This window comes from Trachurus japonicus, chromosome 14, assembly GCF_045865225.1.
Source record: "Trachurus japonicus isolate A0001 chromosome 14, Traja_1.0".
In the NCBI taxonomy this organism is placed as follows: Eukaryota; Metazoa; Chordata; class Actinopteri; order Carangiformes; family Carangidae; genus Trachurus; species Trachurus japonicus.
The window spans coordinates 30,156,257-30,182,884 of record NC_140920.1 but is presented as its reverse complement, the minus strand read 5'-3'; the positions used below and the strand labels follow the sequence as shown (position 1 = coordinate 30,182,884).

The window sequence follows — 26,628 nt, the reverse complement described above, 5'->3', positions numbered from 1 at the left end:
GTGTAAGTGCCCAATCTAATAAAACAATCATCAGTGAGATATATTCAGTGTTGATCAGTACTGTCAAAGTGGAGAATATATGTTCAGTGTTATTTCTGATGAGATATGGTTCAGCCTTATCTCATCAGTCAGTGAGACAATGGTGCTCTGTTTTGTTTGTTAGTCAGTAAGGCACAATATCAAACTCAGTAAAAGGCAAACATTCAGTGTTAAGACAGTTTTCACCCTAACACTAGCACAGTTGTGCTCAATTTGGACAGTGCCGAGTAGCTTATTAGTTAATGGGGCAACAATGTCTGCAGGGAACGACCAGGCTATCGAGGAATATTGACCTCAAGTACGTGTCCCTGAGGCTCTTCCTTGTTTGCTTTTTGTGTTTGTAATTATTAATTATATTTTTTTAATATTGTTTTTGTATTATATTTTTTAAATTTTTTATTTATATATATATTATATTTTATTTTCTAAATAAATCTGTTTTCACAAAAGTGAATTACCTTTGTTGTCTTTCATCTTCTCTCACCAGACAATTATCATCAGACTTCAGATATGTATGTGTATACATTTGTTGCACACCTTCAACATTTTATACTGCAAATTTAGCTTCCAGCTGTGCAGAGCTTATTAAGATAAAGTAAACAAAATAATGTAATTTGACGGGATTTTTCATATTAACATTAAATGTTTAAATATACAGTTAAGACAGCAAGAAATTATGATTTGATGAGGAATCCACTGCCTCACTATCAACAATCAGTAGTGTTTTCCAAACTCTTTTTCAGGGAACTCACTTAAAAGACAAACCATCATAACCTAGTTCACAATTTGAAGGGTGAAGTTGTGTGTTTATGAAAATTCCTGACCAGTTAAAAGTACAAAACTGCAGGAGGTCAGCCGTTCAACCTGGATCTGTCTTTGGTAAGATGCTGGAAACATCAGAACAAAGAAAGAATTTCTTAATCTGTGCAATAGTACACTTTAATGTGAATTTTTGGTCTACACAGAGGTCACTAATCAATAATCAGGCAGATGCAGAAGCTGCAGGACATTTTTTTATTGATACATGTGCAAAGGGTTCCTGGATGAAGAGGGAAGTGCTGGAGATAGCAAGTGGATCTGGTAGATAGAGATGAGTGGCTGCGGATGATTGTGGAACAAACTTCAGAGGCATCCTGCCCACTGCTGCTGTGCAGGAGACTGGGGTGAGGAGGGTTACGATGTTTCTGCAATGACAGCTGACATCAGAGAACGAAGCAGAATTAAGTTTTGACAGCCACAATGTAATTGGTTGAAAGATAACTTTGTCGTGAATTAATAAGCTATCTCATTGTTTTTATTCAACTCATAAAATAATATACACATTTAAATACTTCTATAGCTATCATAACATAATCTATAATACATCTACTATATATGCACTGGATATAGTGCATAAAGTATACTGTGCTTATATACATGCATTCATTTCATTTTATTTCTGTGTCAGTATAGTGATACTGCAGGACGTATGCTCTTTAGTATGTGTGGGTGGCTCTTAAAAGAGCCGTTGGAGGAGTGCTCGTGCACTACATGTCAGCCTGCCAATGGACTGCTCGGTCCTGTACCGGTCGGAGTCTTGCTAACTACAGTGAATATTGATTGATTGAATTTGACAAACCGATAAACTTAAACTCACCGGAGACAGATGGAAAGGCGCTCCGCAGCTGGAATGGAGCGCCGGTAGTTGGTGTCCAGGCGGGAGATCCTGGCACCAACCCTGGCTAGCAGGTCTTCAAACTGGGCAACAGTCAGCCTTAAGTACCACTGGAACCGGCCGTCGTCCAGGCGCAGCTCCTGCAGGAGACGGTGGAACTCGGAGCTCACGCCGCCTCCGTAGGGTAGCATGCACCCAGAACCGATGTCGGCACCTAGCCCGCAGACGAAGCTGGGAAGTTCTCCAGAGCAGGTACAGTGCACCGATGGTGGTTATCTCAGCCATGGTCGACGAGAGAATGAAATGGCGGAAGAAATGTTGTTGTTTGGGCGGGCTCGTCACGCGACGCTGCGATGAGGCATTTTTTGGCATATTGGACCAGCGTCAAAACTGGAGCGTCTAGCGCGACGCGATTTCATTTGACGCGCGATTAAATCGCGTTCATCGCGTTTGGTGGGAACACGCCGTAAGTGTTCTCTCTTTCGGCAATGTAGTAGATGCTGTCTGATGGCTAACACTAGTGTGGTCTCAGGTAAACGCCGATGGCGGCCGAAGTCCTCTCTCCGTCCCTCCTTCTGTGTGAGGGTGCGTTTTTGGTCATAAACAGGTATGTGTGTATTAGCGTAGCAAGCAACCGCAGCATTTCTTAGTAATGTAGCAAGGGGAGCATACATCAGTCCGACTGCCCAAAAGTCCGACGGCTCATTTCTCCGACTACTCATTCTACAGTGTTAAGGTTAGGTTTAGGGTAAGGTTAAGGGTTAGGGCTACTTAAGTCGGAGAAGTGGGAGGTCGGACTAATGGACGCAAAAATAAAGAAATGTATGGTCGGAGAAATGGGTAGTCGGACAGACGCCATGCGCCCATGTAGCAACACTAACAGTATTTTCTCATGATTAGGACGAACTGCAATCAGCTTATTGGGGTCGCTGCTGCTTTGTCTGCCCATGCTTTGTCCCCATGCTGGTTCGCCTCACTGCTGCTTCGTGCTGCTGCTGTTTGCTTCATCTGCTCTGCTCTGGCTGGCATATTGGCCCTCATTTATCAAACTTGCGTACACCAAAAAATGGGTGTACACCAAATTCACCGCAAGGATCGGCATTTATCAATCTGAGCGTGAGCGTACGGTATGCACAAATCTCACGCCAGCTCTGACCAGGTGTACGCACATTTGGAACCAGCGTAGAACACGCAGGAAGGAGTGCTGCTGTGTCAGAATGATTATTAAACCATAGTCTAATAACGCAGCGATGTGGACCACATGTTGTTGTTGTTTATATTAATACAAAGATAAAAAGTAGCCAAAAAAAGAAGAAATGATACAACCAAGTCCGTGTTGAAAATTTAACTCGACTTTTATTTTGAGCAACTGAGATGAATTAAAAACCACGATGTGACAGATGCTCGTTAATCAGCTGTGTAAACAGAAACAGTCAATGACAGACCTGTTATTGTTAGATCATACACACAAATTTCCAACATCTCCTGCACCAGAGAATGCTCCTCAGTCTCTCTCGGAGCCCCGGTTGTCCAGGTGCGGCTGATGTCCGCAGCGGAGTTTGTTTTTTGTTTTTTTCCCCCCGTCACCAGGACCTGTCAGCGGGAGATCGGGCCGGTGTTTCACATCCCTCCATCTGCCGAACCATATCATCGCTGCTGATGGTCATAAAGTCGCGTTCGCAGCAGTAATATGCCTATATGATTTCTCCTCAATCACTTGTGTTTAGTAAACTGCAAGAGCATTTCATGAGATCGCTGGGTTTCCTGACGTCCCTGAGCAGCGCACGTTTCACAGACAAGCCACAACACAGAATGTAAACAACATCACGCAATTCAGCACCATGGACAGCTGCAGCGGAGTGGGGGTTGGGGGGGGGGTGATTCGGAACAGCGGTGTTTCGGGTGAACATTCAGAACAGTGGTGTTTCGGAGTGGGGGGGTGTTGGAACAGCGGTGTGTCAGAATGGAGGTGTTTCGGAATGGAGAGCCGTCCCCAAAGGGGATGTCCTTTTGGCCGAATGATTAGCGCGCAAGACTGTTACGCAGGAGTCTGGGGTTCGAAGCCCGCCCAGGCCCTCTTCACCTTGCCACATTCTGGCATTGTTGGCAGGATCCATGTAGCACTAGTGGTGGGTCCATGGATTCCTAATGTGTGGCAGCCTGCGCGGAAGCACGAGGACGTGCTTGTGAAAATAGGGGGAGAGATGTAACAGTTGACAGGTCCTGTCACTATGCCTCCAATTGATCATGCGCCCTGGCTACTTGGCCAAAAGTGCACGTGACTGTTACCCGGGACCCTTGGGTTCGAAGCCCACCCGGGCCCTCTTCACCTTGCCACAATTAGATCAATCCATTGTCTACACTGCTCATCTATGCAGGGTTGCTGAGAGGCCAGAACCGTCTTGCAAAGAGGCTAGATAATTACCACCATACCACTGTGCTGCTCCATTGTTTTCAGCTGCATTGATATGGAACAGTGAATGCAGATCACAAATATACATTTTATCATGTACACTGCTTTTATGACCTGAGATTTCTGTTTCCATAAATGTGAATGCCATTTGAATGTGAATAGAATCCTCTGCAGTCACATTTGTATAGCTGCAGATTTACAAAGTTCAGTATAAAACTTAAAGCTACGACAGTATTTGGATGGTTTGACTGTGGACTGTGGATTCATTCAATGAATTCACTGTTCACAGTCTTTAATGATTTAGTTGAATGATTTTTGGTTTTCAGTTGCACTGAAATGGATCACTGACCTATTTGATGGCTTATTACATTTGCTTTTGATCCTGTTTGTGCAGATCTCAAATATACATTTCACCATGTGCACTACCTGAGATTTCTGTATCCCTAAATATGAATGTCATTTGAATGTGAATAGAATCTTTTGCAGTCACATGTTCTATAAAAATTTATTTAGACTGCATATTTACAAAGTTCAGTATAAAACCTCAAATTAAGACAGTAGTTTGGTTGGTTTGAACGTGGAATGTGGATTCATTCAATGAATTCACTGTTCACAGTTTTCATATGATTTTGCTTAGTCATTTACAGAAAGGCCAACATTTTTCATTCACTTGATGGCAAACAGGCGTTTAGACAGAAACATTTCCGATAAGAATTTCCGTATTTCTTTGGACTGCATGCCGTAGATTATGGGGTTGAGACTTCCGGGCACAATAACAAATAGGATGGAAGAAAGTTTTCTGTAGTCTGAGTACTGAGGGAAACGATGTAAAGTTATGATAATACATCCACTTAACAACATGATCAGATAAACAACCAGATGAGTGCTGCAAGTCTTTAAGGCTTTACTGTTCAGAGACTTGTTCTTACTGGTCAGACAGACCACAGTTATCTTAGTATAAGTGAGAACCATGCTGCCTATAGACCCTGTAAACAGGACCACAGTGAAAGTGAGGCCATAGACATTATTAATGAACACACTCTCACAGGAGAGTTTGAACAGAGAGGCATTGTCACAGTGAGTATTCTTAATCATAGTCCTGCATCGGTTCAGTCTTATGGTCAGACCCAGCAGAATCCCCACCAGAACAAAGGCCACTCCCCAGGCAGAAACCGTCAGTTTGATCACCATCTTGTTGGTCATTATGGAAGCATAACGCAGGGGATTGCAGATGGCCACATATCTGTCAAAAGCCATAATCATGAGCACAGTGTGAGCAGTGGTACCTACAAAGTTTGAGGAAAAAGCCTGGACCACACATTCATAGTAAGTGATGAGACGTTCAGAAGGAGGAAGCAGCATGTCTGAGATTACACGAGGCAGAACACGAGTGCTGCTAATGATGTCACTGACAGACAGGTTGCAAAAAAGCAGATACATGGGCTGGTGAAGGTTTTTGTCAATAAAAATAACTGCTGTTTTACACTTTTATCCAAAGGCTTACCCTATAAATAACTAATAATCTATTTTAATGCCTTATTTAAAGCAGAAGTAAGCGATCCGGTCGCTTTGGCTAACTTCGTTAGTTAGCAGTCCCCGCCCTCGTCATGGATCTATTAGTCCTCGTCCCTACGTCACCACATTCACGCGCATCCCTTGGCTGCACACACAGCCCTTCATGCCGTTCTCTCTCCTCATTGGATAAAGCTTGTAGGATACAAGGAAGTATACAAGATGTTTTCTCCTCGGCTTAGAGCAGAGTGACTGACAGACCCGTGTTTCGGACCAAACACTCTATGTAAGTGATTGCTGTTGGAAGATATAACTATTTAAGACTTATATTAACACAAATATTCCGCTTACTTCTGCTTTAACTTAAATATTTGTAACATATAACCATATAACATATAACCACACCACTAGGGATGGGACGATATGAAAATTAATGTGACGATTATTGTGGCCAAAATAATCACAATTTTTATTTTATTTTTTCCTTTCTCGCTAAATCCGGTAAAGTCCTTGGTCAAAAGCGACTTTTTCCGATGTTGTTGTAGACACCGACGTGAAAGCAGCACATATCAATGTTGTTTCATGCTCCTGTGAGCCCCGCCGGCAGCACCGCTACTTTCCAAGGATCCCATCAGTGTGTTTGTAATGTTAACGTTAGCTTACCCAGAAGAACAGAAGCCTAACAGTCAAGCCATAAGGTCGTTTGTTCAAAAAAAAAAAAAAAAAAAAAAGATCCCTGGGACATCTGTGCCGTCAGTGATGGCCCGTCACATGACAGGCTGCTGTGAGCGGTCACATGGTGATGGTTGCTCTGTTGCCGTGTGACCACACTATTATCAGGAAATCTCCTCTAAATCCTAATAAATAATGCGTCAATAGCCATTAATTCCTTTTTTTTTTTTTTTTTTTAAAGTTTAATAACTTCGTCCATATTTCATCATGACATAGTTCTTATCTTGACTTTGCGCTGTGTAATGCAGAGTAGTAGTGCTTACTTCAGTCCAGTAGGTGGCGCAAAATGCTTTATCAAAATCAATGACTACTGCACAAAGTGAACAACTCAGTTAAATCAACTCAGTTCAGTTAAATTTTCCATGTGCAACACAATGAACTGATATGCACCAGAGCCCAGTATATATATATATATATATATATATATATATATATATATATATATATATATATATATATATATTTTTTTTTTTTTAAAACAATTTTCAATTACTTACTTGTTGATTTAATACTTTACAAGCAGGCATAGAATACAAATACAAAAGATTACAAACAACATTTTTTTTTTTTTTTTTTAAAGGTCAAAATCATAGAATCTATTCAGTTTGATCTTTGACGTTAAAAACTGTAAAACCAAGATCACTTGAACAATCAGAGTCAGGGCCGTCCCTGACCAAAATGGGGCCCTAAGCGAAAAAATTTTGTCGGGCCCTCCTATAATCGATTATAATGCAAACTACAACCACTAATACTGGCAGTTTAGCAGTTCTATACTTATACTAATATTAATAAAAAAAACTATTGCTATTGCTATCTATTATTACTATTATTGTCATATCATCATTATCATTATTATATAGGCTACAACTACAATCCTAATAAAACATACTAATTCAGTACCAAAGAGACTGATATTTCAAAATGGAGCTACATTCAAATTTAGTTCCTTCTGTCAACCAAAGTATCAAATACACTCATTTCTATCAATATTTATCTCTAATATCTCCTCCAAAGCTGCCTGTCATAGAATAAATTCACCAACAGATCCTTGTATGGAGATAACCTAGATTATAAACTTTAGCCGAAAATACGACCAACAACTGATACATTTACCACTGCCTTTCAACAGAGGTGAATGCATATGCAGACAAAGGTGTTAACAAGACATTTATTAATGGTAAGGGCCGCTGGAAAATGACTTTCATCTCCAGACCACAGTCCACATCTACTGGAGGCTAGCTTCTCTCCTCCTACCTGCAGCAGCAGCAGCCTGCTGAGCATGGAGGGTTAGTGCTTATGCCACAAAGTTTTACATTTTTACTAGTGCTGGCGTTAACACCATTAGCAGCGTTAACGGACATTAACGGCGCCGTTAATACGACCCAGCAGCACTAACTTCAACAAATACCCACCTTCGAGAGAAGCACGAGTTTCGTCTTGTTTTGGTTTTTTCCCCTCTTGCTCGCGCCTGACTCGTTCTTTTCGAAGCCGTGATCACGTCTTCACCTGCAGCTGCTTGACAAGTGCCTAGAGCGCATCTGACCAGTGATTGGTCAGATCGACGCGTGACGGCGCGTGCGGTGTCAGATTACAAAAAAAAGGTCTCTTCTCCCTCTTCTCCTGCCTCGCACTGACAGCTGATCTAGCGCGCACCACGGCTGTGCATATGCGCATCCTTTGTGCAAAACGGGGCCCCTATTGGATCGCGGGGCCCTACGCACTGTGCGTGATCTGCGTGTAGGCAGGGGCGGCCCTGATCAGAGTGTACTAGTACATTCAGTTTGAACCATCAAGTAATAACAAGTATAAAAAATCATGAACTGTGTAATGCTAGTCTAAGTTGTGTGGTGGTCCAGGCCCAGCCATAATTAAGACTTCTTAGGGTAGGTTAAACATCAAAAATGTTAGCATGTTGACATTTTCTGCCTTAAGCTGCGCACGGAGAGGTGTTAAGATATGCCCACTGCCACTAAAAACTCTCTCCGAAGAAACGGTAGTTGCAGGTATGCATAGCAGCCTGCTTGCCAGCCTTGAAAGGTGAGGGAATTCCCCTCCATGAGCACGCCACCATAGCAGCGGGTCCGCGTCATCGGCTGCAATGGATGGGAGAGACGTGTACGTTTTTATCTCGGCTCGAACCTGTAATGATCACAAGCACCCACACACAAACAACAGTAATCAGAACACATTCATATAGTTTAGTAAACAACACTGCAATAAATAAACTACTCATCCCTCTCCACAGGAATGAAAAGCATCACACTTATTCTCATTCTCACCTGTTCTTCTGTGGTCCTGTGTTCATCTTCAAGGGCCCTAGTTTGCTGGCGCAGCGCAGGTGGCGCAAGGTAGCGCAGCCGGTCGAATGCAAGTTTCGACCAGCGCAGCCTAGCGCAAAGTCAGATTGGAAGATTGGCAGATCGCGCTGCGCTGAGATAGGCGTGGCTTTGTTTATGTTGTGATTAGTGTAGCCTACACCTCTCATCTTATACACAGGGTTTGAATAAATGTGAGTTTCTTTATTAGTTTATTAGTTGTTGTTTTTTTACTCTGGGCAGCCGTTCTCAGTGTATCAGATCAATCCTGGTTAAGTATATTAGTAAACTTATTATTGGTCACTCTGAGCTCGGACCTCCGGACCAAAACAGCTGTTTCCTCCTGGGAGAGGTTCGGCCTCTGTCGTCGCTGTTTCCTCCGTCCATGTCAAAGTATAAAATGACAAACTTGCTGCGCGCATCACCCGCCGCGCAGTTAAAGGTGAGGAGAGGAGCTCCTTTGATTGGTGAAGATCTGACTCGGCTGTGTCAAACCCACTCCACGCCTTTCTCTCCTCCTCCTGTCTCCCTCCCGCCCTCTCTCCTCCCTCTTCACCGTTTGCGCCGGTGGGAGGGACGAGGGGAGGGGTTGCGCTGGTCTAAGTCTGACTGCGCGGCCCACCAATCTTGCGAAATGGACCTGGGCCACACCCCGTTGGCGTGGCGAAGCTGCGCTGATGTTAGACTTCACCTGGTCGACGAAACTAGGGCCCCAAGTCTCTACTGCTTGCTTGCAGTGATCCTCTTCAGCAACCCAGCCAGGCCCTTATTGGTAGTGGTGGGGGGAGTGGCAGGGCGCTCTGTAGGACACGGTTCATCAGCCTCCTCCTGTCTCACTCTTACAGGTGGCAGTTTGAGGGCTTCCTGTATATGAAATCACAAATCATGGCGGTTTTGTGTTTTGCGGTGCCTCAATATTAAAGCAGAAGTAAGTGATATTTTTGTGTTAATATATATATCTTCCCACAGCAATCACTTACATAGAGTGTTTGGACCGAAACACGGGTCTGTCAGTCACTCTGCTCTGCTCTGAGCCGAGGAGAAAACTTTCCTTGTATCCTACAATTTTTATCCAATGAGGAGAGAGAATGGCATGAAGGGCTGTGTGTGCAGCCAAGGGATGCGCATGAATGTGGTGACGTAGGGACGAGGACCAATAGATCCATGACGAGGGCGGGGGCTGCTAACTCCATCGGCTGACAAGAAGTTATGGTGCGTTCAGGGCAACCCGTAACTCGTGTTTTTCCGACCTGTGAAGTCGTACCAGTTCGATCTGGTGCGAGTTTACGGGTCGGAAGTTACGAGTGGCCGTTATAGTGACTTTCACAGGCATCAGGTCGGAGAAACGCGAGTTGCGGGTTGCCTGGAACGCTACAAAGTCGTAAGTTGTGACTTGAAGCTGTAACTTACGGTTTCAAAAGCCTGCCTGGAACGCAGCATTAGCCAAAACGACCGGATCGCTTACTTCTGCTTTAATCCCAGTGTACCACATTTTGAATTTACATGCATCCCATTTTTAACCTATTTAACCTATATTTAATTCACATCATGCCCCTATCTGTTTTAAACTTCCTTCCACGCCACATACCTGTACACAGTTGGCTTTTGTGGCTTCGGGATCATCCGAGAAGTTGGCTTTGAACCTAGGGTCAACGAAGCACGTCAAATCCATGGTCCGTTTAGCTTTTGTGGTATATTGATGTGTTGATGAAAAGAAGGGATCACCGCCGACACGTCTTCACTTGTGTTCAAAAAGAAGTTTATCTACAAGTAGAAGAACAGTGTACAAAAATGCCGAATCCTGAAGCATCCCTGGTGCCAAAGTGGGATCTCCCTTCTAAGGCTCAAAACCATGATCTTATATACTTTCTAACTCCAAAACTCCACCTTATATCTTATCTTATATCTTATCTATATCTTATGACAGGCATTACGTGTCCTATAAATATTTAACATACACAGTTCATGTCTGTCGTTTATGGACATGAGACAGGATCCAACCTATAGAGTTTACGACCTTGCATAAGATAACCTCATGCAAGGCTCTCACGGGAAAAATGTGAACAACAGGACACACATAAAAAGAAGAACATAATACATGATGTTAAAGCTAAAAGTTCAGGTAAATAATACACTACACTTTCTCGTTGTATCTTAGAGGAAAACAGTTTATTTGTAAGGGATAAGAAAATACATACATGATGAACTGTACACTGGGAATGCTAGTTTTTTTTTTTTACTGAACCGAGCGTGTGTGTGTGTGGCAGAGAGAGAGAGAGAATTATATACCATATTAAATAAAATAACCTATTACTTCAAAATTTTGTATATCAAAATTTCAATATTGTACATGTATTTTTCAGATGAAGTTAAACGCTGCTGAGTGTAAAACGAGAACATGACTGACAACAACTGAGTGGCTGGAAGATTTTGTTATCAACCACAGTGGCAGCCTGACAAAAAAGTGAATTTCCAACCGTGTAACTGATTGCTAGCGACATGAAAAGACATAACATTAAAACATGGAATAAAGCAAACTATATATAACTGTTACGGCGGCAAGGTGTGGCAATTTTATTAGCTCATTTTTTTTTACAAACAGTTAGTCTCAAAGGGCTTTACACATAACGTTTGCATAACAACATCGTCTCCTCTTAGACTGAGGAAAAACTACCAGGAAACCCCTTTCAACAGGGAAAAATTGGAGAAAACCCTGGGTGAGCAACAGAGGAGAGGCCGTAACATTAGCTGTGATTTTGTGAGCTCATTATCCGTGGCGAAAACGACGGGGCAATATTGGCTAGCGAGCTAATGTTAGCAGCAGCTAATTAGCAAGCTAGTCGACTGACTCGACTCTCGTCTTAACATGTTCCCACTGTCGGACATTTAGCTACGTGAGCTAACGTTAGCCGGTGATATTCACCTCGGAATTATCTGAGCTCACAATTCACAGGGTGTTTAGCCAGGAGGGGGAAACTGAGACAAGCAAAGAAAGCACATTTTACCTTGAGTCCCGCGAATACAGAGGGGTGTTTGTCCCTGAGGTGCACTTTTAAGTTGGAAGTGTTCGCTGATGGTGCACACACACTCTTGCGGCAGATCCGGCAGGTGGGGCTATTAACGTCGCTTTTGTTGTCCTTGGTGAGGAAACCAAAATACCCCCACACTTCCGACTTCACCTTCTTAGCGGGGGGGTACAGGGGGGCCAGAGCCTCTGCCATTCTGCTGGTGCTGACTGTGATTGTGATGAGTGGCTGGGTGCCAGGCAAGCATGCTGGTGAGACTGGCTTTTTTTTTTTTTTAACATGGCGTGCTGCGCGCCTCGCAAAGATTACAAAATGGACAATAAATTCAGGATTATGGCGATTATACGATTATGACGAATTCTGCATGATTAAATAATCGTGGGTATTTTTTATCGCGATTAACGATAATATTGTCTTTTCCTCTCCCGTTTCTCATGAAGCGTCCGTTGACTCCCGGCGTGCACACACAAAGCTGGCCTGTCCTGCTCAGGTGATTACTGAATCTGCTTCATCTGTGGATCGCTGGCGAGCGTGTGCGCGCCCCACTGCGCCCACAGTGGACCAGAACACAATGGCTTGGAGAGACTTGAACATTGACATCTCTAAAAATACCTTTTGAGTCAGGATTCACGCTAATGACTCTCCCAAGTTTGAATTTCCCTCTCAGTGTGTTTTTGTCACACAGCCAGACTATGTCAAAAACGGCAACATTTCTTTCTGCAGTGTGCCATTTTCCCTGCACAAACAGGTTTGGACCAGCGAGCTGACTCCACGACTTCCAGAAGCGGTTGACTTGGACTTATACCAATGAAATTGGTACCAGGATCAGACTAGACCTTTGATGGATATCCTCGGAGTGCAGTGAACCTCTGGTAAGCAAGTAAGAAGCTCTCCGTTGACAGTGTGTTCGCCAACTCTGCGTGCATCGCTCTGCTTGACATACAACAAAACACCACCCCCCAAACCTTCAGTGAAACACTCATGCTCATGTTTCACTGTCCATTTAAACTCACAGTCCCTGTGCAGAAGCTCTCGTATGCATGATGTCTTTGCTGTCAGATTGGGAATGAATTTACCTATGAAATTCACCATCCCCATGATGCGTAGCACCCCTGTCTTGTCTGTGGGCCTTGGCATGTTCTGTATTGCATGTATTTTGTCTTGATCCGGTTGGACACCATGTGCAGACAGCTTGTCTCCAAGGAAGAGGATCTCTTGAACACCAAACTCACATTTACTCTTGTTGAGTTTTAGTCCATACTTTTCTATTCGCTCCATAACTCTGTTCAGCCTATCATTGTGCTCTTGGGCTGTGGAACCCCATATGATGATGTCGTCAATGTAGACTCGAACTCCATCCAAGCCCTCGATGATCTGCTCCATCGCTCTGTGAAATATTTCAGGTGCTGACTTGATTCCAAAAGGCAGTCTGGGAAAGCAGTGTCTGCCGAAGGGCGTATTAAAGGTACAGTACTTGGTGCTGCTTTCATCCAGTTTCAGCTGCCAGAAGCCTTGTGAGGCGTCAAGCTTTGTGAAGTAGTTGGCACCTGACATTTCACTGATGATCTCTTCACGTCTAGGTATTTGATAATGTTCACGCTTTATGCTCTCATTTAGGTCTTTAGGGTCCATACATATTCTCAACTCACCATTCTTTTTCTTTGTGATGACCAGTGAGTTGACCCAGTCTGTAGGCTCATTAACCTTTTTGATCACTCCTAGCATGATCATTCTGTCGGGTTCTTTCTTTAGGCAGTCTTTCAGTGGAGCAGGAACTATGCGTGCTGCATGCACAACTGGTTGGGCTCCTTCTTTCAACTGTATTTTATATGTGAAGGGCAAAACACCAAAACCCTTGAAAATATCTGAAAAGTTCTGAACAATTGTGTCCATAGAGTCATTTGTTGGGTTTATGGTTGGGATGATGCGACACTCTTTTCACAAGCCCCAGTTCTTCACAGGCTCTGTCACCCAGAAGTGATTCACGTCCCTCATTCACAACAAAGAAGAATAGGTGGTGCACTTTTCCTTTAACTGTGACATTCAACCTGCATGTGCCCAAACATTTGATTGGCCGCCCATTGTAGTCTTTCAGTCCAGATTCTTTTCTTTTTATTTGTGGCTTATTTTTCATTGCCTTCACATCACACATGCTTATGAGATTTGCTTTTGCACCAGTGTCCAATCTCATGGTGACTACAGTCCCATTTATCATTAGAGGAGCTATCCACTTATCTTCTCTAGTGACATCATTTACATTGTCTGATTTATTTATTTGTTCACTTTCACAATTCACCATTCCAACAAAGAACGTGTCACTTAGATCAGGCTCGTCTATTAAGTTTACAGTTTTTCCTTTCTTCCCCTCTTTCCGTTTGGAGAAGCATTGTTTAGCAAAATGATTCTTGCCTTGGCAAGTGGAGCATTGCTTACCAAACGCTGGACACTGTCTAGGCTTGTGCTGTGAGCCGCAGCGCTTGCAGTTTATCATCACGTCCTCCGACTGCTGTGCAGGCCGGGTCTGTGTGCGCCGTCTCCGCTGATACGACACTGCTCCAACCGCTGCTGCGCTGTCGCTCTGAGCCGAGGCGACTTCAGACATCTCGCTGAACGTCCTCACGTGAACTTTGGGACAGCTCACTTGCCTGGCAGATCTTAATGGCTCCTGCCAGCGTCAGCTCCATCTCCCGTAGTAGCCTCTCTCTGACCTTTTTATCCTCCACACCAAAGACGATCTGGTCCCGGATCATGGAGTCCTTCAGCGTTGCGAAGTCTCAGGACTGCGCCTTTAGCCGCAAGTCCGTCAGGAAGCTATCGAAGGGCTCATGCTGCCGCTGTGTACGAGACCGAAACACGTACCTCTCGTACGTCTTGTTCTTCTTCGGAGAACAGTGAGCATCAAATTTACTAAGCACTACATTCAACTTTTCATTATCCTCAGGACTGTCAAACACGAACGTGTTAAATACTTCTATGGCCTGTGGCCCTGCTATCGTTAGCAGCAGCGCTACCTTTCTTGCTTCCGGCTTTGCCTCAAGTCCCATAGCCGCAACATACAGGTGAAACTGTTGTTTGAAGGTGCGCCAGTTCTCGTCGACATTCCCTGTTAGTTTCAAACTTTCCGGTGGTTTTAAATCCATGTTGTTCATTCGAGTTTACTCCTGGTATCATGTTATGTTCGTGTTCCAAGGATGAGGCCATGTTGATAGCAAGTAACTTAGTTTAATGTCTCACGTTCTCAAACACATACATGTGGCTCCATGCAGTCTTGCTCTACTCTGTTATATGGTACGGTAAGCTGACTACAAACCAGTACTGCCGCCTAGCGGTCAACCATGTAATAACATCCAATCATAACACTCAGTTGCTCAAAAATAAAAGTGGAGTTACTGATCCTTGCACCTCCTTTGGCGTACACCCATTTTTTTGGTGCATACTTGTTTGATAAATGAGGCCTAGTGTAAACTGATGTCTGATGATGTGAACTGATGTAAACAGGAAGTAGTCAGCCTACATTTCAGTTGGTTAGCTGCAAAAGTTCATTAAAGAACAGCAAAGAGCAATATTAGAATGGTCAATGCTGATGGGAGTCAATCAAGGACCAACTGTAGGTGTGTACATTGTTGTACCAGAGGGCTTTTTTTCCTTTTTCACATTTTCTTAATTCATTACTGCTCTGTGGGCCATGCAGGAAGTCTTGGTGGACCATGTGTCCCACAGGCTGTCAGTGGTTTTGTGGAAGTACCTGTGCTATTACAGGGCTGTAATGAATGTCCTGGAGGCCTCAGGGCTCCCAGGTGACTCAGTGACCAGCAGGTTAATAGAATTAAAAGCAGCAGTGAGGTGGTGGCAGACAGAGAGTCTCTGGAGAGACTCCAGCCTGCACACCAACCTGCTGTCTTTATCTTCACACTTCTCTGTCTGATTCCCCCTGTCCATCTGATTATCTTTACCTTCTCTGAACTTGCATATGTTTGTTTCATGAAGATTTTGAATCAGGTTTTGAAACCTGGCTACCCTAGCTCTGTATCTCAGTTCATCAAAGGTGTGTGATGTGGTTGTGGTGAAACCATACCACACCAAACTTGGGAGGCTGTTTCTTTATTTGAAATGATTTATGTTCTCTGGAACTGAGAAGCTGACCCCATGCACATTTGGTCTGGGCACACCAGAGGTTTTGTGGTCAGATGCATGGATGGATGAATAACAGAAGAGTCAAGATTCATTTCGAGTGTCTATATTACAATGATTAGTCACTTTAAATATTTAGTGATCAGCAAATTTTAACAGAACTTGACAATTTGTGTTACTACTCATCTACCCTACTCATGTTGCATTACGCTGCAGAACATGAACCTTTGTCAAGTTTCTGTTCCAAAACCCATATGGTTTATATGAAAACAACATGAGGCCCACAACAAAACAAAACAAAACAAAAAAAAACTCTGCAAACAAAATATTTGGCAACACATACATTGAACAAAAGAAGAGAATACATTAAGCTACTCTCTATGTAATGGAATTTGTACTTATTTTGAAGACATGGCTTTCTTGGATTCAGACGAATTGAACAAAAATTTCCATATCTCTTTAGACTGCATTCCATAAATAATAGGGTTGCAGCTGCCAGGGATGATAAGATATAAAATTGCAACAAATTTTCTGGTCTGAGCATACTGCGGAAATCGATGGAGAATAATAATACACATTCCACTGAAAAAAGAAATCAGATACACAAGCAGATGAGTGCTGCAGGTCTTCAAAGCCTTTCTTTTCAGAGACTTGCTCTTACTGGTCAGACAGACTACTGTAATCTTGGTGTAGGTGATGACCATGCTGCCTATAGACCCTGTGAACAGGACTACAGTGAAAGTGAGGCCATAGACATTATTGATAAATACACTGTAACAGGAGAGTTTGAACAGCCCAGCATTGTCACAGTAAGGGCTTCTGATCAGAGTCCTGCATCGGTTCAGTCTTATGGTCAGACCCAGCAGAATCCCGACCAGAACAAAGCCCACTCCCCAGGCAGAAACCGTCAGCTTCACTAACATCCTGTTGGTCATTATGGAGGCATAACGCAGGGGGTTACAGATGGCTACATATCTGTCAAAGGCCATAATCATAAGCACAGTGCGAGTGGTGGTACTGAACATGTATGCAAAAAGCTTGAACCACACACTCATAGTAACTGATGAGACGTTCAGAGGGAGGACGCAGCATGTCTACAAGTAAATGTGGTAATATGGTGGAATTTCCAAGCATGTCGTTGACTGCAAGGTTCAAAAAAAGCAGATACATGGGCTAGTGAAGGTTTTTGTCCCGGATAACAAGAGCAACAATGCCAATATTTGCAACAATTATAAACAAGTAGGAGAAAAAGATAAAAAGAAATACAGGGTAGACAGAGCCCTTGGAGACATTTAAACCTTCCAGTTGGATTGTGAAGCTGTTGTAGGTGTAGTTTTCCATCAACCTAGAAGAACACAAATGACAGTTTTCTGTTAGGCTGCAAGTTACTGTTGATAGTCTATATTAATGATAGCTGATGTTAACTGACAATACTGGCTGTCCAACAAAACACCAACTTTTCAGTTCAGTAAGCAGCACCACTTGCAATGTTAGACATATTTGTATTGTACCAACATTCAGAAATTACAAAGATGCATTATCCTTCAAAACAGTTATAAAAATGTATTTTTATGAGAATGACATTGAACTCACGTAGTCTGTAAATGCCTCTTTTGTGACTTAGGTTGATCAGTCTTATCACCATGAGATGATGGTATTCACTATCAGCAATGAGTCACATGGCATTTCATATTGTGTGATGTAACAAAAAGCCAGAGAATCTGTGGGAGGATGCCATCCATGTTGCTTTATCCAGGCCCTAATTTAGCAGGTAGGCCTAACTTGTCCACTGCAGAAGCCCCGGCCTCCAGGTCTTGGCTGGTCACTCAGATGAATGCTGGGTCCCTCAAACATTTTTGTCAGCTTCATCACTAGTTGCATTGTGACAGATGGTACCTGGGTGCTGCCAAGTACAGAACTTGTAAATGGCCTTTTCTTCCTTCTCCTAAATGTCTTCCAGGTTCCAAGTGTTCCCTGAAGGAGATGTGATTTTACATGGGCCCTAGTTTCGTAGACCAGGTGAAGTCTAACATCAGCGCAGCTTCGCCACGCCAACGGGGTGTGGCCCAGGTCCATTTCGCAAGATTGGTGGGCCGCGCAGTCAGACTTAGACCAGCGCAATCCCTCCCCTCGTCCCTCCCACCGGCGCAAACGGCAAAGAGGGAGGAGACAGGGCGGGAGGGAGACAGGAGGAGGAGAGAAAGGCGTGGAGTGGGTTTGACACAGCCGAGTCAGATCTTCACCAATCAAAGGAGCTCCTCTCCTCACCTTTAACTGCGCGGCGGGTGATGCGCGCTGCAAGTTTGTCATTTTATACTTGGACATGGACGGAGGAAACAGCGACGCCAGAGGCCGAACCTCTCCCAGGAGGAAACAGCTGTTTTGGTCCGGAGGTCCGAGCTCAGAGTGACCAATAATGAGTTTACTAATATACTTAACCAGGATTGATCTGATACACTGAGAACCCCTGCCCAATGTAAGGAACAACAACTAATAAACTAATAAAGAAACTCACATTTATTCAAACCCTGTGTAACCAAGATGAGAGGTGTAGGCTACACTAATCACAACATAAACAAAGACCATGTGGATGAAATCAGCGTAAAGGACGCGCTCTCTCTCCCTCCCTCTCTCTCTCTCTCTCTCTCTCTGTCCTCCTCTCTCTCTCTCTCTCTCTCTCTCTGTCCGTCTCTTTTTTTCTCTTTTTTTTCTGTGATAGAGATGCTGAGTATACTGTAGTAGGCTATATACTGACTATCTGATACCGAGGCTGTTGTGGTGGACTAAGAGAGATGATGATTTGTGTTTTGTTTTTCATTACGGCTGCGTGATGCGGTCGCACGCGCTTATGAATTAATAAGTAAATAAATAAATACAGCGATCATCACAAGGGCAGAGTGGTATCTCAACACAGCAGCGACATGCAGTCATCCACCCTCACAGTCCTGCTTTTGGGACATCCACAGCTGCTTTTCAGTGCCAGTTCGTCCCTGCTGTGTTAATTCAGGTGGAGTTTCCTTTACGCACCGACAGCCTTTGATCTCTGCTTTGATCTGATGTCAGATGTGACGGGACAATCTATATAGATATAAATCCACGTGTTGATTCCGTTAGTTGCATTAAATAGTGGTTATTGGGGATATTTATTGCATTGAAATGTGTCTGGAACTGTGGAAACCTGCCTGTGAGGTCTTGGTGACGTGTGTGCACTGCAGGTCAGTCAGCCAAACTTCCACTGCACCTGCTGCGCTTCGCCCTGCGCTGAGATTAGACCTGGTTGGAGGTGGCGAGCTTTCAGCGCAACCTCGGCGGGACATTTTCGCACAAAACTTCCACTGCACCAAGCAGAATCTGTGACGCCTCCCCCTGCTGCGCGGCCAATCTTCCAATCTGACTTTGCGCTAGGGTTGCCACCTTTGAGTTGTGAAAATAAGGGACACTCAACCAAATGTCGACGGGGGGGGGGGTGACACGGGTCAAAACGCATCACTTTTCATGTAGGCCTATGTATTTTGTACACGTTCAATTTCTTGTATTAACACATATTTTAAACTGGAATGGGGGCAGGTACAGTGCACCTTATTGAGGTTATCACTTGACGTAGCTAAGGCCAGGACGGGCTAGCCTACTTGTTTGATCCAAAACATAAAGTTGCAATATCCCACTTAAATATAATAGTCATACATATTAATGCCTATAGCCTATGTGAAGAGGCTGTCACATGTTACACATGGAATGATTCCTCACAACAGCCTAATAGGCTTTATGCACAGATCCACTACTTCCTGAACATTTAAACAAGTTCCTTTATTTCCTGTATGTATTATTGGACAAACTGATTAATCCAGGTGTGTCTGACCTCAATAGTCAGAGAGCTGGCCATCTTAATGGGAGGACTGGGTGGTTTAAGTTCAGGAAGTAGTGGAGCTGTGCATAAAGCCTATTATTAACAGTGATTTACCACGGTTTGAAATGTATGCAAATCAAATAAAAATGCATCTGCACAAAATGATCAGAAATAACACTGTGCTAATGTTCAGACCAGTTCAAGACCAGCTGCATAGGCTACCAGCAACAGCAGGTCAGACGAATAAACAGCACCCACTGAGTTAGTTTGCTTTTGTTTATGTAGCTAATAATAATATAAAATAGGGCTGTCCCAAATGATTATTTTTCTCCCGATTAATCTATCGACTATTTTTTCGATTAGTCGATTAGTCTAGCGATTATTTTTTTGACTAATCTAACGATTAATTTTTGGTTGACGATTAGTCATTTACAAAAAAAACACCTCTGAACACTTCTCTTATTTAAATTCTTCAGATACTCTTTCTGGTGTACATTCCTCTAAATCAGTGGTTCCCAACCTTTTTTCCTCAAAGCCCCCCCCCCTGCTTTTGTCAAAGACAAGCCTTTTTATTCTATTTTGTGCCATCCTTATTTTGTCTTTATGTCAATTTTCCTTTGTTGTGTCATAATTGTTATCACGTCCCTATAAGCAGGTAGGTTGTATGTAGGTTTTTGTTCCTATTGATTTTGATGATTTTGATTATCCAATTGGATGTGTTATTGGAATTTTAAAATATCAATATGCACAAATCTAATTTTGATAACCTCACAACCTCAGAACAGACAAAGCTCTGTGGACCCCCTGACATCTCTGACGCCCCCGGACCCAAGGTTGGGAACCAATGCTCTAAATAATCTTTTTTTTTTGGAGGGGAAAAACTATGTCACATCAGTTTGCTTTAACCTGGAAAATAGACAGATGAGTGCACACTGAAATATTAGCACAGTGATTTTGAATAGGCACATTTATTTAGTATAGTCATGGAGCAGAGCAGTGTTTCCTCTAGGATTTTTTTTTTAAGCCGGGGGTGCAGGACATCACCCTCACTTACGATCTGCTGCTGTGCTGCGTCCGGGTGCAGAGAGCAGCAGCGGAGTGGATTTAAAAAAAAAACAACAACAAAAAAAGACAACACGAGGACGTGTTTACATCTATGGATACATAAAGCAAGGAGACTGTGGCGGGTGGTCCGATTGTCCGACGAGGGAGGGGGGCGCGGGGGGTCCGCGTTCGGACCGTATGAGTTCGCTTTTACCGCGCACTGATGTCATGCATGCGCCCTTTGCTCTGTGTGTGTGTGTGTGAGAGAGAGAGAGAGCGTCAATAACGGTGAAAGAGCGATGGATAGAAAGTGTCCTACAGAGAGATCTCTGCTTTGTTGTAGTTCTGACAAATGCTGGATCTTTACAGAACACGTGCGAAGTGATGCAGCATTCATGACAACTCGGAAATACGGGACAAAGCCCGTCCCGTATTGATTCAAAACGGGACGCACTATTTTATTTCAAAATACGGAACGATTCCGTATTTTAAGGGACGGGTGGCAACCCTACTTTGCGCTAGGCTGCGCTGGTCGAAACTTGCATTAGACCGGCTGCGCTACCTTGCGCCACCTGCGCTGCGCCAGCAAACTAGGGCCCAATGTGTCATCCCTTACATGGCTGTTGGACACTGAACATCATGTGAGGCCTTCTGCACAAAACTTGTGCCCAGCATGGACGTATAGAGGAAATTTGTCAAAGTTTGAATACTACACCTTTTATAGAAAATAATGAATATACACAAATCATGGGCACCCCCCAGACCCACACATTTTATACACACACACACACACACACACACACACACACACACACACACACACTCATACACACAGGTTCTCGCACACACATAAATATATTACATACTCTCATGAGATGTAGTGGTCATAATCTAACAATTTGTTAATGACATAGCATCCATCCATGGTGTCCAAACATGAACAAAAACATACATTTTCAATTCAATTCAATTCAATTTATTTGAAGTGGGACAGTGCAAGTTCATGAACGAAACATAAAATCGTAAACAAGCCGGATTGTAGCCACAGGCTAATTTCCATCCGTTGTCCCATACATAGATGTTCTCTGGTACAAAATACAATAAATAAAAACAAAAGCATGTTATAAAATAGCAGCATTCAGTTTACAGTACAATACATAATAATACAGATTCAGTGCCGTAGTACGACAGTAGTACAAAAGTGCAACCGTGTCATGAGATAAAGTGCTTACAATCATCAAAGTGCTTAGAAGGTCCTGGGAGTAATGTCTAATTGAGCTGTGTTACAATGATAGGTCTAAGGATATAATTTAATCACTTGCACTGCTATGAATAACTAAAAGTAATATAATAATATAAGTGATAATACTATTGAATATATATATATATACGTATATATATACATAAATATACACACACACACACACACACACACACACACACACACATACACATACACATACATACATATACATATATAGGCGGGCTTACACTGCACGACTATTCGTCTGTTCACATCTCAAACTGCACGAGCTTCCCTCTTCAGTCCTACGTCTCAGGTCAGTCTCAGACCCCCACTAATTGCACGTTGTTCTACGATTGCGCTCCACCACGATTACCCTGCGATGCCGCTGAGATTTGTGCTGCTCTATAATTGCTCGATTGTAAACATCAGATTGACATTGGTTCCTGATGTTGGTTCCTATATAGTAGAGTCCATGTGGAAGATCAGACCGACAAACACACACACAGACAGCGCGCATCACCTCCAAGGCCGGTGCTGCAGAGAGAGAGAGAGAGAGAGAGAGAGAGAGAGCGGCGCTCTCCAGCCAGCTGACGTGTAGTTCACCTGCAGCTCACCTGCAGCTGTCAGAGGAGCCGCTAGTTCTCTCTCTCGCCTGCACTTTGTTTAAAAATTCAGCTGATCAGGAGCCAGAGCACAGTGGAAGTGGCTGGTGTGTAGGCTCGCTATTTCCTACTGTAACGGCAAGAAAAAATAATCGTCCTCAATTGCTGATTAATAGTGTGTGTACATTTGTCGGGCTGATCTTCCATCACGGACTGCGCTGCATTACTGATCATCACCCGGTCACCCTGTCTGTCACAGCTGTGGTCTAACTTCAGCTTGTCACTTCCCTGTCCCTCCTCTCTCTCTCTGCCCGTTCTAACTCCATCTGACGAGGTTCAGCATCACACTCAGGTTCATAAAGGCTCTGTGCTCTGTGCTAAAACAATCTGTCATGGTAAAAACTTGTCGTATGTGCAGAATCGTGACGTAGGACCCCATACATTGATTATGCTCACGACCCCGCGATCCCTCTAAGATTATGCAAATTAGGCTGCGACTCGTCTGGGACGAGAAAATCGTGGCAAAATCGTACAGTGTAAGCCCGCCTTAATATATACATACATACACATACATATACACATACACATAATCGACCTATGACTAGTGATGGCATTATTCATATTGCTATTTTGTCTATGTTAGTTATTATAATAATAGTAATGATAGTAGTAGTAATAGTAACAACACAGCAAAATTACAGTAATAACAACATCAACACAATCATATAACAGCAATACATCAGTCAGAAATAAGTATACATTTCTAATAGTGGGTGCAGGTCTGGGTCGATAGCAACCAGTTTTTTAAATGCTTTTTGAAGGTAATATGTGTGGTGCATTCTCTGACTGTGAGCGGCAGGCTATTCCATGTCCTGCAACCCATGACGGATAGAGCAGCCTGACCGAAGGTGGTACGTCTGTAGGGGATAGCACAGTCTCCTCTAACTACTGGGCGCATGCGTCGCATGCGTGGCGTTTAGGAGCATTTTGTCTCCCTGTAACTACTTCTTAAACTGCCTTTAAAACCAATTTCTATGGTCATTTTAACCATTTCTACATCGGATGACCCTGGAGTGAGCTGCACTGACGCTTCAACTGGCTGGAAAGCACCGACACTGATCCAGCTTCCAGATGCTAAACCACCGCAGCAGGTCCAGTCTCTGGACCTGTGTCTGTAAGTTTTGTTTCCACAAACTTAACATTACATACATCTACTAAAGTGACCTAAGGTTTTCTCTACGCAGTGGGCTTCTTAGTGAAGCCCTCGTGTGTAAGTTTCACTCTGCGCCCCTATCCTCCTACAACAATAACAATAACAACACCAGTAGCAACTCACCCTATTCCTCAAGACAAAGTTACTGGCCACAGCTGTTTCTTTTCCCCAGCTTTCATCACCGCGCAGAAATGGCTCCACTCACCTCCCCGTCCCAGCCTGGTTGTCTCAGCTGTGTCCGCCTGTCCGACAAGATTGCCAAACTGGAGAGAAGGATATCCAATCTGTACCAGATCCAGGCGGCAGAAAACTTCATGGACACCATCACCTTCGGCCCCGCACAAAGTGACTCCCGGATGTCCGACATCAACGGCCCCCTCCCTGTCGCCGGTGAAGCCGCTGCGTCCTTTGATGTGCCCGGTGACATCGTTCGCCATCCGACTGCTGACGCCCCTCTGCCGGCCACCGCTCCTGATGACACCTGGACAGAGCTCGGAGCGAAACCAAAAGCCGCTGCCAGCTCCACACCATCTTACCCGGAGCACTGGATCCGAGTGGGTGCCGATAAAGGAAAAATAAGTCCTCCCTCTTTTGCTCCTGCACCCCCCCACTTTAACATCCATCTTAAAAATAAATAAATAATGACGTTCTCAGTATCACTGACTTCCCCCCGCTGGAAGACGAGACACGGCCCTCTTCTTCTTCATCACCTGCACCTGCATATGGGCGCTTCCCCCGCAGCAAGACTTGCAGGTAATCCCAGCCTGTGTTTACTCCTGCTCCACAGAGATCCACGGCTCGTCGCACTGGTGACCCCTCGCTGCCCACTCAGCCACCACACCAGATGGCAGCCCAGGGGTCTCCACCATCGGATCCATCTCTCCAGAGGTCCCCACGGAGGTCGGGAGTGGACTCCCAGGTGCAACGTCCCCCCTCTTTGCTTGTGATCAGCACATCGCTGGTCAGGCATGTAGCGGTGCTCGGTGGGAAAACTTTCTGCCACCCGGGTGCCTCTGTAAATGACATTAAATCCTCTGCTCTGCACCTGAGCGACCAGTACAGATCTGTCTCCACCTTGGTCCTCGAGGCAGGTGTGAACGACATCAAGAACGAGCGGTCAGAGGACCTCAAAGCTGATTTCACCCGCCTCATTGACACTCTGCTGGACACCGGAAAGCAGTTGATTATTTCCGGCCCGCTGCCCTCTCCGCGTTACGGGGATGTTAAATTTAGTGTGCTTTGTTCAATGTAAGATCTTTATCAGGCAAAACCTTTATATTAAATGACTTAATTTCCTCTATTAGCCTAGACTTTTTATTTCTAACTGAAACCTGGCTCCAACCTGGCAAATTCAGTCAGTTTATTGAGATATGCCCCCCAAATAATAAATCTCTCACCGCTCCCAGAACCAGTGGCCGTGGTGGAAGTTTAGCTGTCATTTTTACAGGGGTTAAAGCAAAAAAAATCTTTTGACTGATTTTTTTTTTTGGGAAGCCCAGCCCACCCCCCAAAAAATTGTGATTTTAACACATAAATGAAGCATTCTGGTGTACTCTGGTGTTCTGGTGTACTCTGTTTCAGATAGAAAAAAAAAACATTGAGTAGGCCTACTGACTGAGGTTCCTATCATTGTAAAGCAACAAGGCAAGAATGGCTGGAGTGTATGAAACTTAAACTGAACTCAGAACTGGTCTAGTGGGGAGCAAAAACAAATCTCAAGGCATTAATCTAGGGGTCTGGACCAGCCATTCAAGGGCCCGTTTCCTCTGCTATTTGTCCGTGCAGCGGTGCACCGCGGACATGCACGGTAAAAAAAAAAAAAACGAAACCGAATGCGCGCCGCCACGTCCGCGGCGGCGGACCAACATATGGACCAACAGGTCCGCTCATGCCGGTGTCAACAGCGGCAGGAGACCCAACGCTACTACGTACCGGTATCTGCCTCCAGCGAGTGACAGTCACGTCACCGGGCTCATACGTGCAGGCCGGCCAGGGTTGCCAGATAGTGCGAAAAATATTCCCCACACTCTTACTTTTTTACTTCACTGATTAGCGGGAGAAATTACCGACCGGGAGCCGACCCCCACCCTCCCCTCCTGTGCTTGCACCCCCCCCCCCCACCTCCCCGTTGAGAACCACTAGGTTAATACAACGGTCCTGGCTAGTTTTATTAGTTTTATTGGTTGAGAGCAGCGTTAGTAAACCACAACAAAAACACGTGTAGCCTTTTTTTTCTCCCCTCATTTTTTCTCATTGACGGAAATCCGTCGTGGCGACGGAGAACTTTAACCCCTGTTTTTAAAGACACATTTAAATGCAGCCCTATTGAAGTGGGCAATCAATCCAGCTTTGAAGCTCGTTTAAATTAAACTGTGTCCCACCTATACTCTGCCTTCTTATTTATCGCCCACCAAAAATGAATCCTGTGTTTTTAACAGAATTCTCAGAACTTTTATCATCCATTGTTCTTGACTATGATTCTTGACTGGGGATTTTAACTTTCACATAGACGATACTTCTAATCATAGCTCTAAAGCATTTTTAAATATCACAGAATCTTATAACCTGGTTCAACATGTGCATGGCCCGACCCACAACCATGGCCACACTCTAGACTTAGTATTTACTTTGGGTCTAAAAGTAAATGATCCTCTCATCAGTGACCTTCTAATTTCAGATCACATGTGTATTAGGTTTGACGCCGACGCTCAAATTGATGAGATAAACGGTAAAAAGAAAGTGAAATTCTGTAATATCAACGAGCATGCAGTTAACTCATTCATTTCCCTTTTCTTAACAGTACTGCTGACAGTCTAAGACCTAAACAACCACACTAATGCTTTCTTCAGTCTAT

The 26,628-nt window shown here is 44.0% G+C and overlaps 1 protein-coding gene and 1 pseudogene across 1 annotated transcript; both read right to left on the bottom strand.

Moving 5' to 3' along the window:
* Window positions 1-4,772: 4,772 nt before the first annotated feature.
* LOC146975025 (olfactory receptor 6X1-like) lies at window positions 4,773-8,583 on the bottom strand. Its single transcript, XM_085798975.1, is given in 3 exon segments — window positions 4,773-5,578; window positions 7,747-7,779; window positions 8,544-8,583. Coding segments are annotated over 3 exon segments (879 nt in total).
* A 7,637-nt stretch (window positions 8,584-16,220) lies between these two features.
* Window positions 16,221-17,172, bottom strand: LOC146975024 (olfactory receptor 5AC1-like; annotated as a pseudogene).
* Between the last annotated feature and the right edge of the window lie 9,456 nt (window positions 17,173-26,628).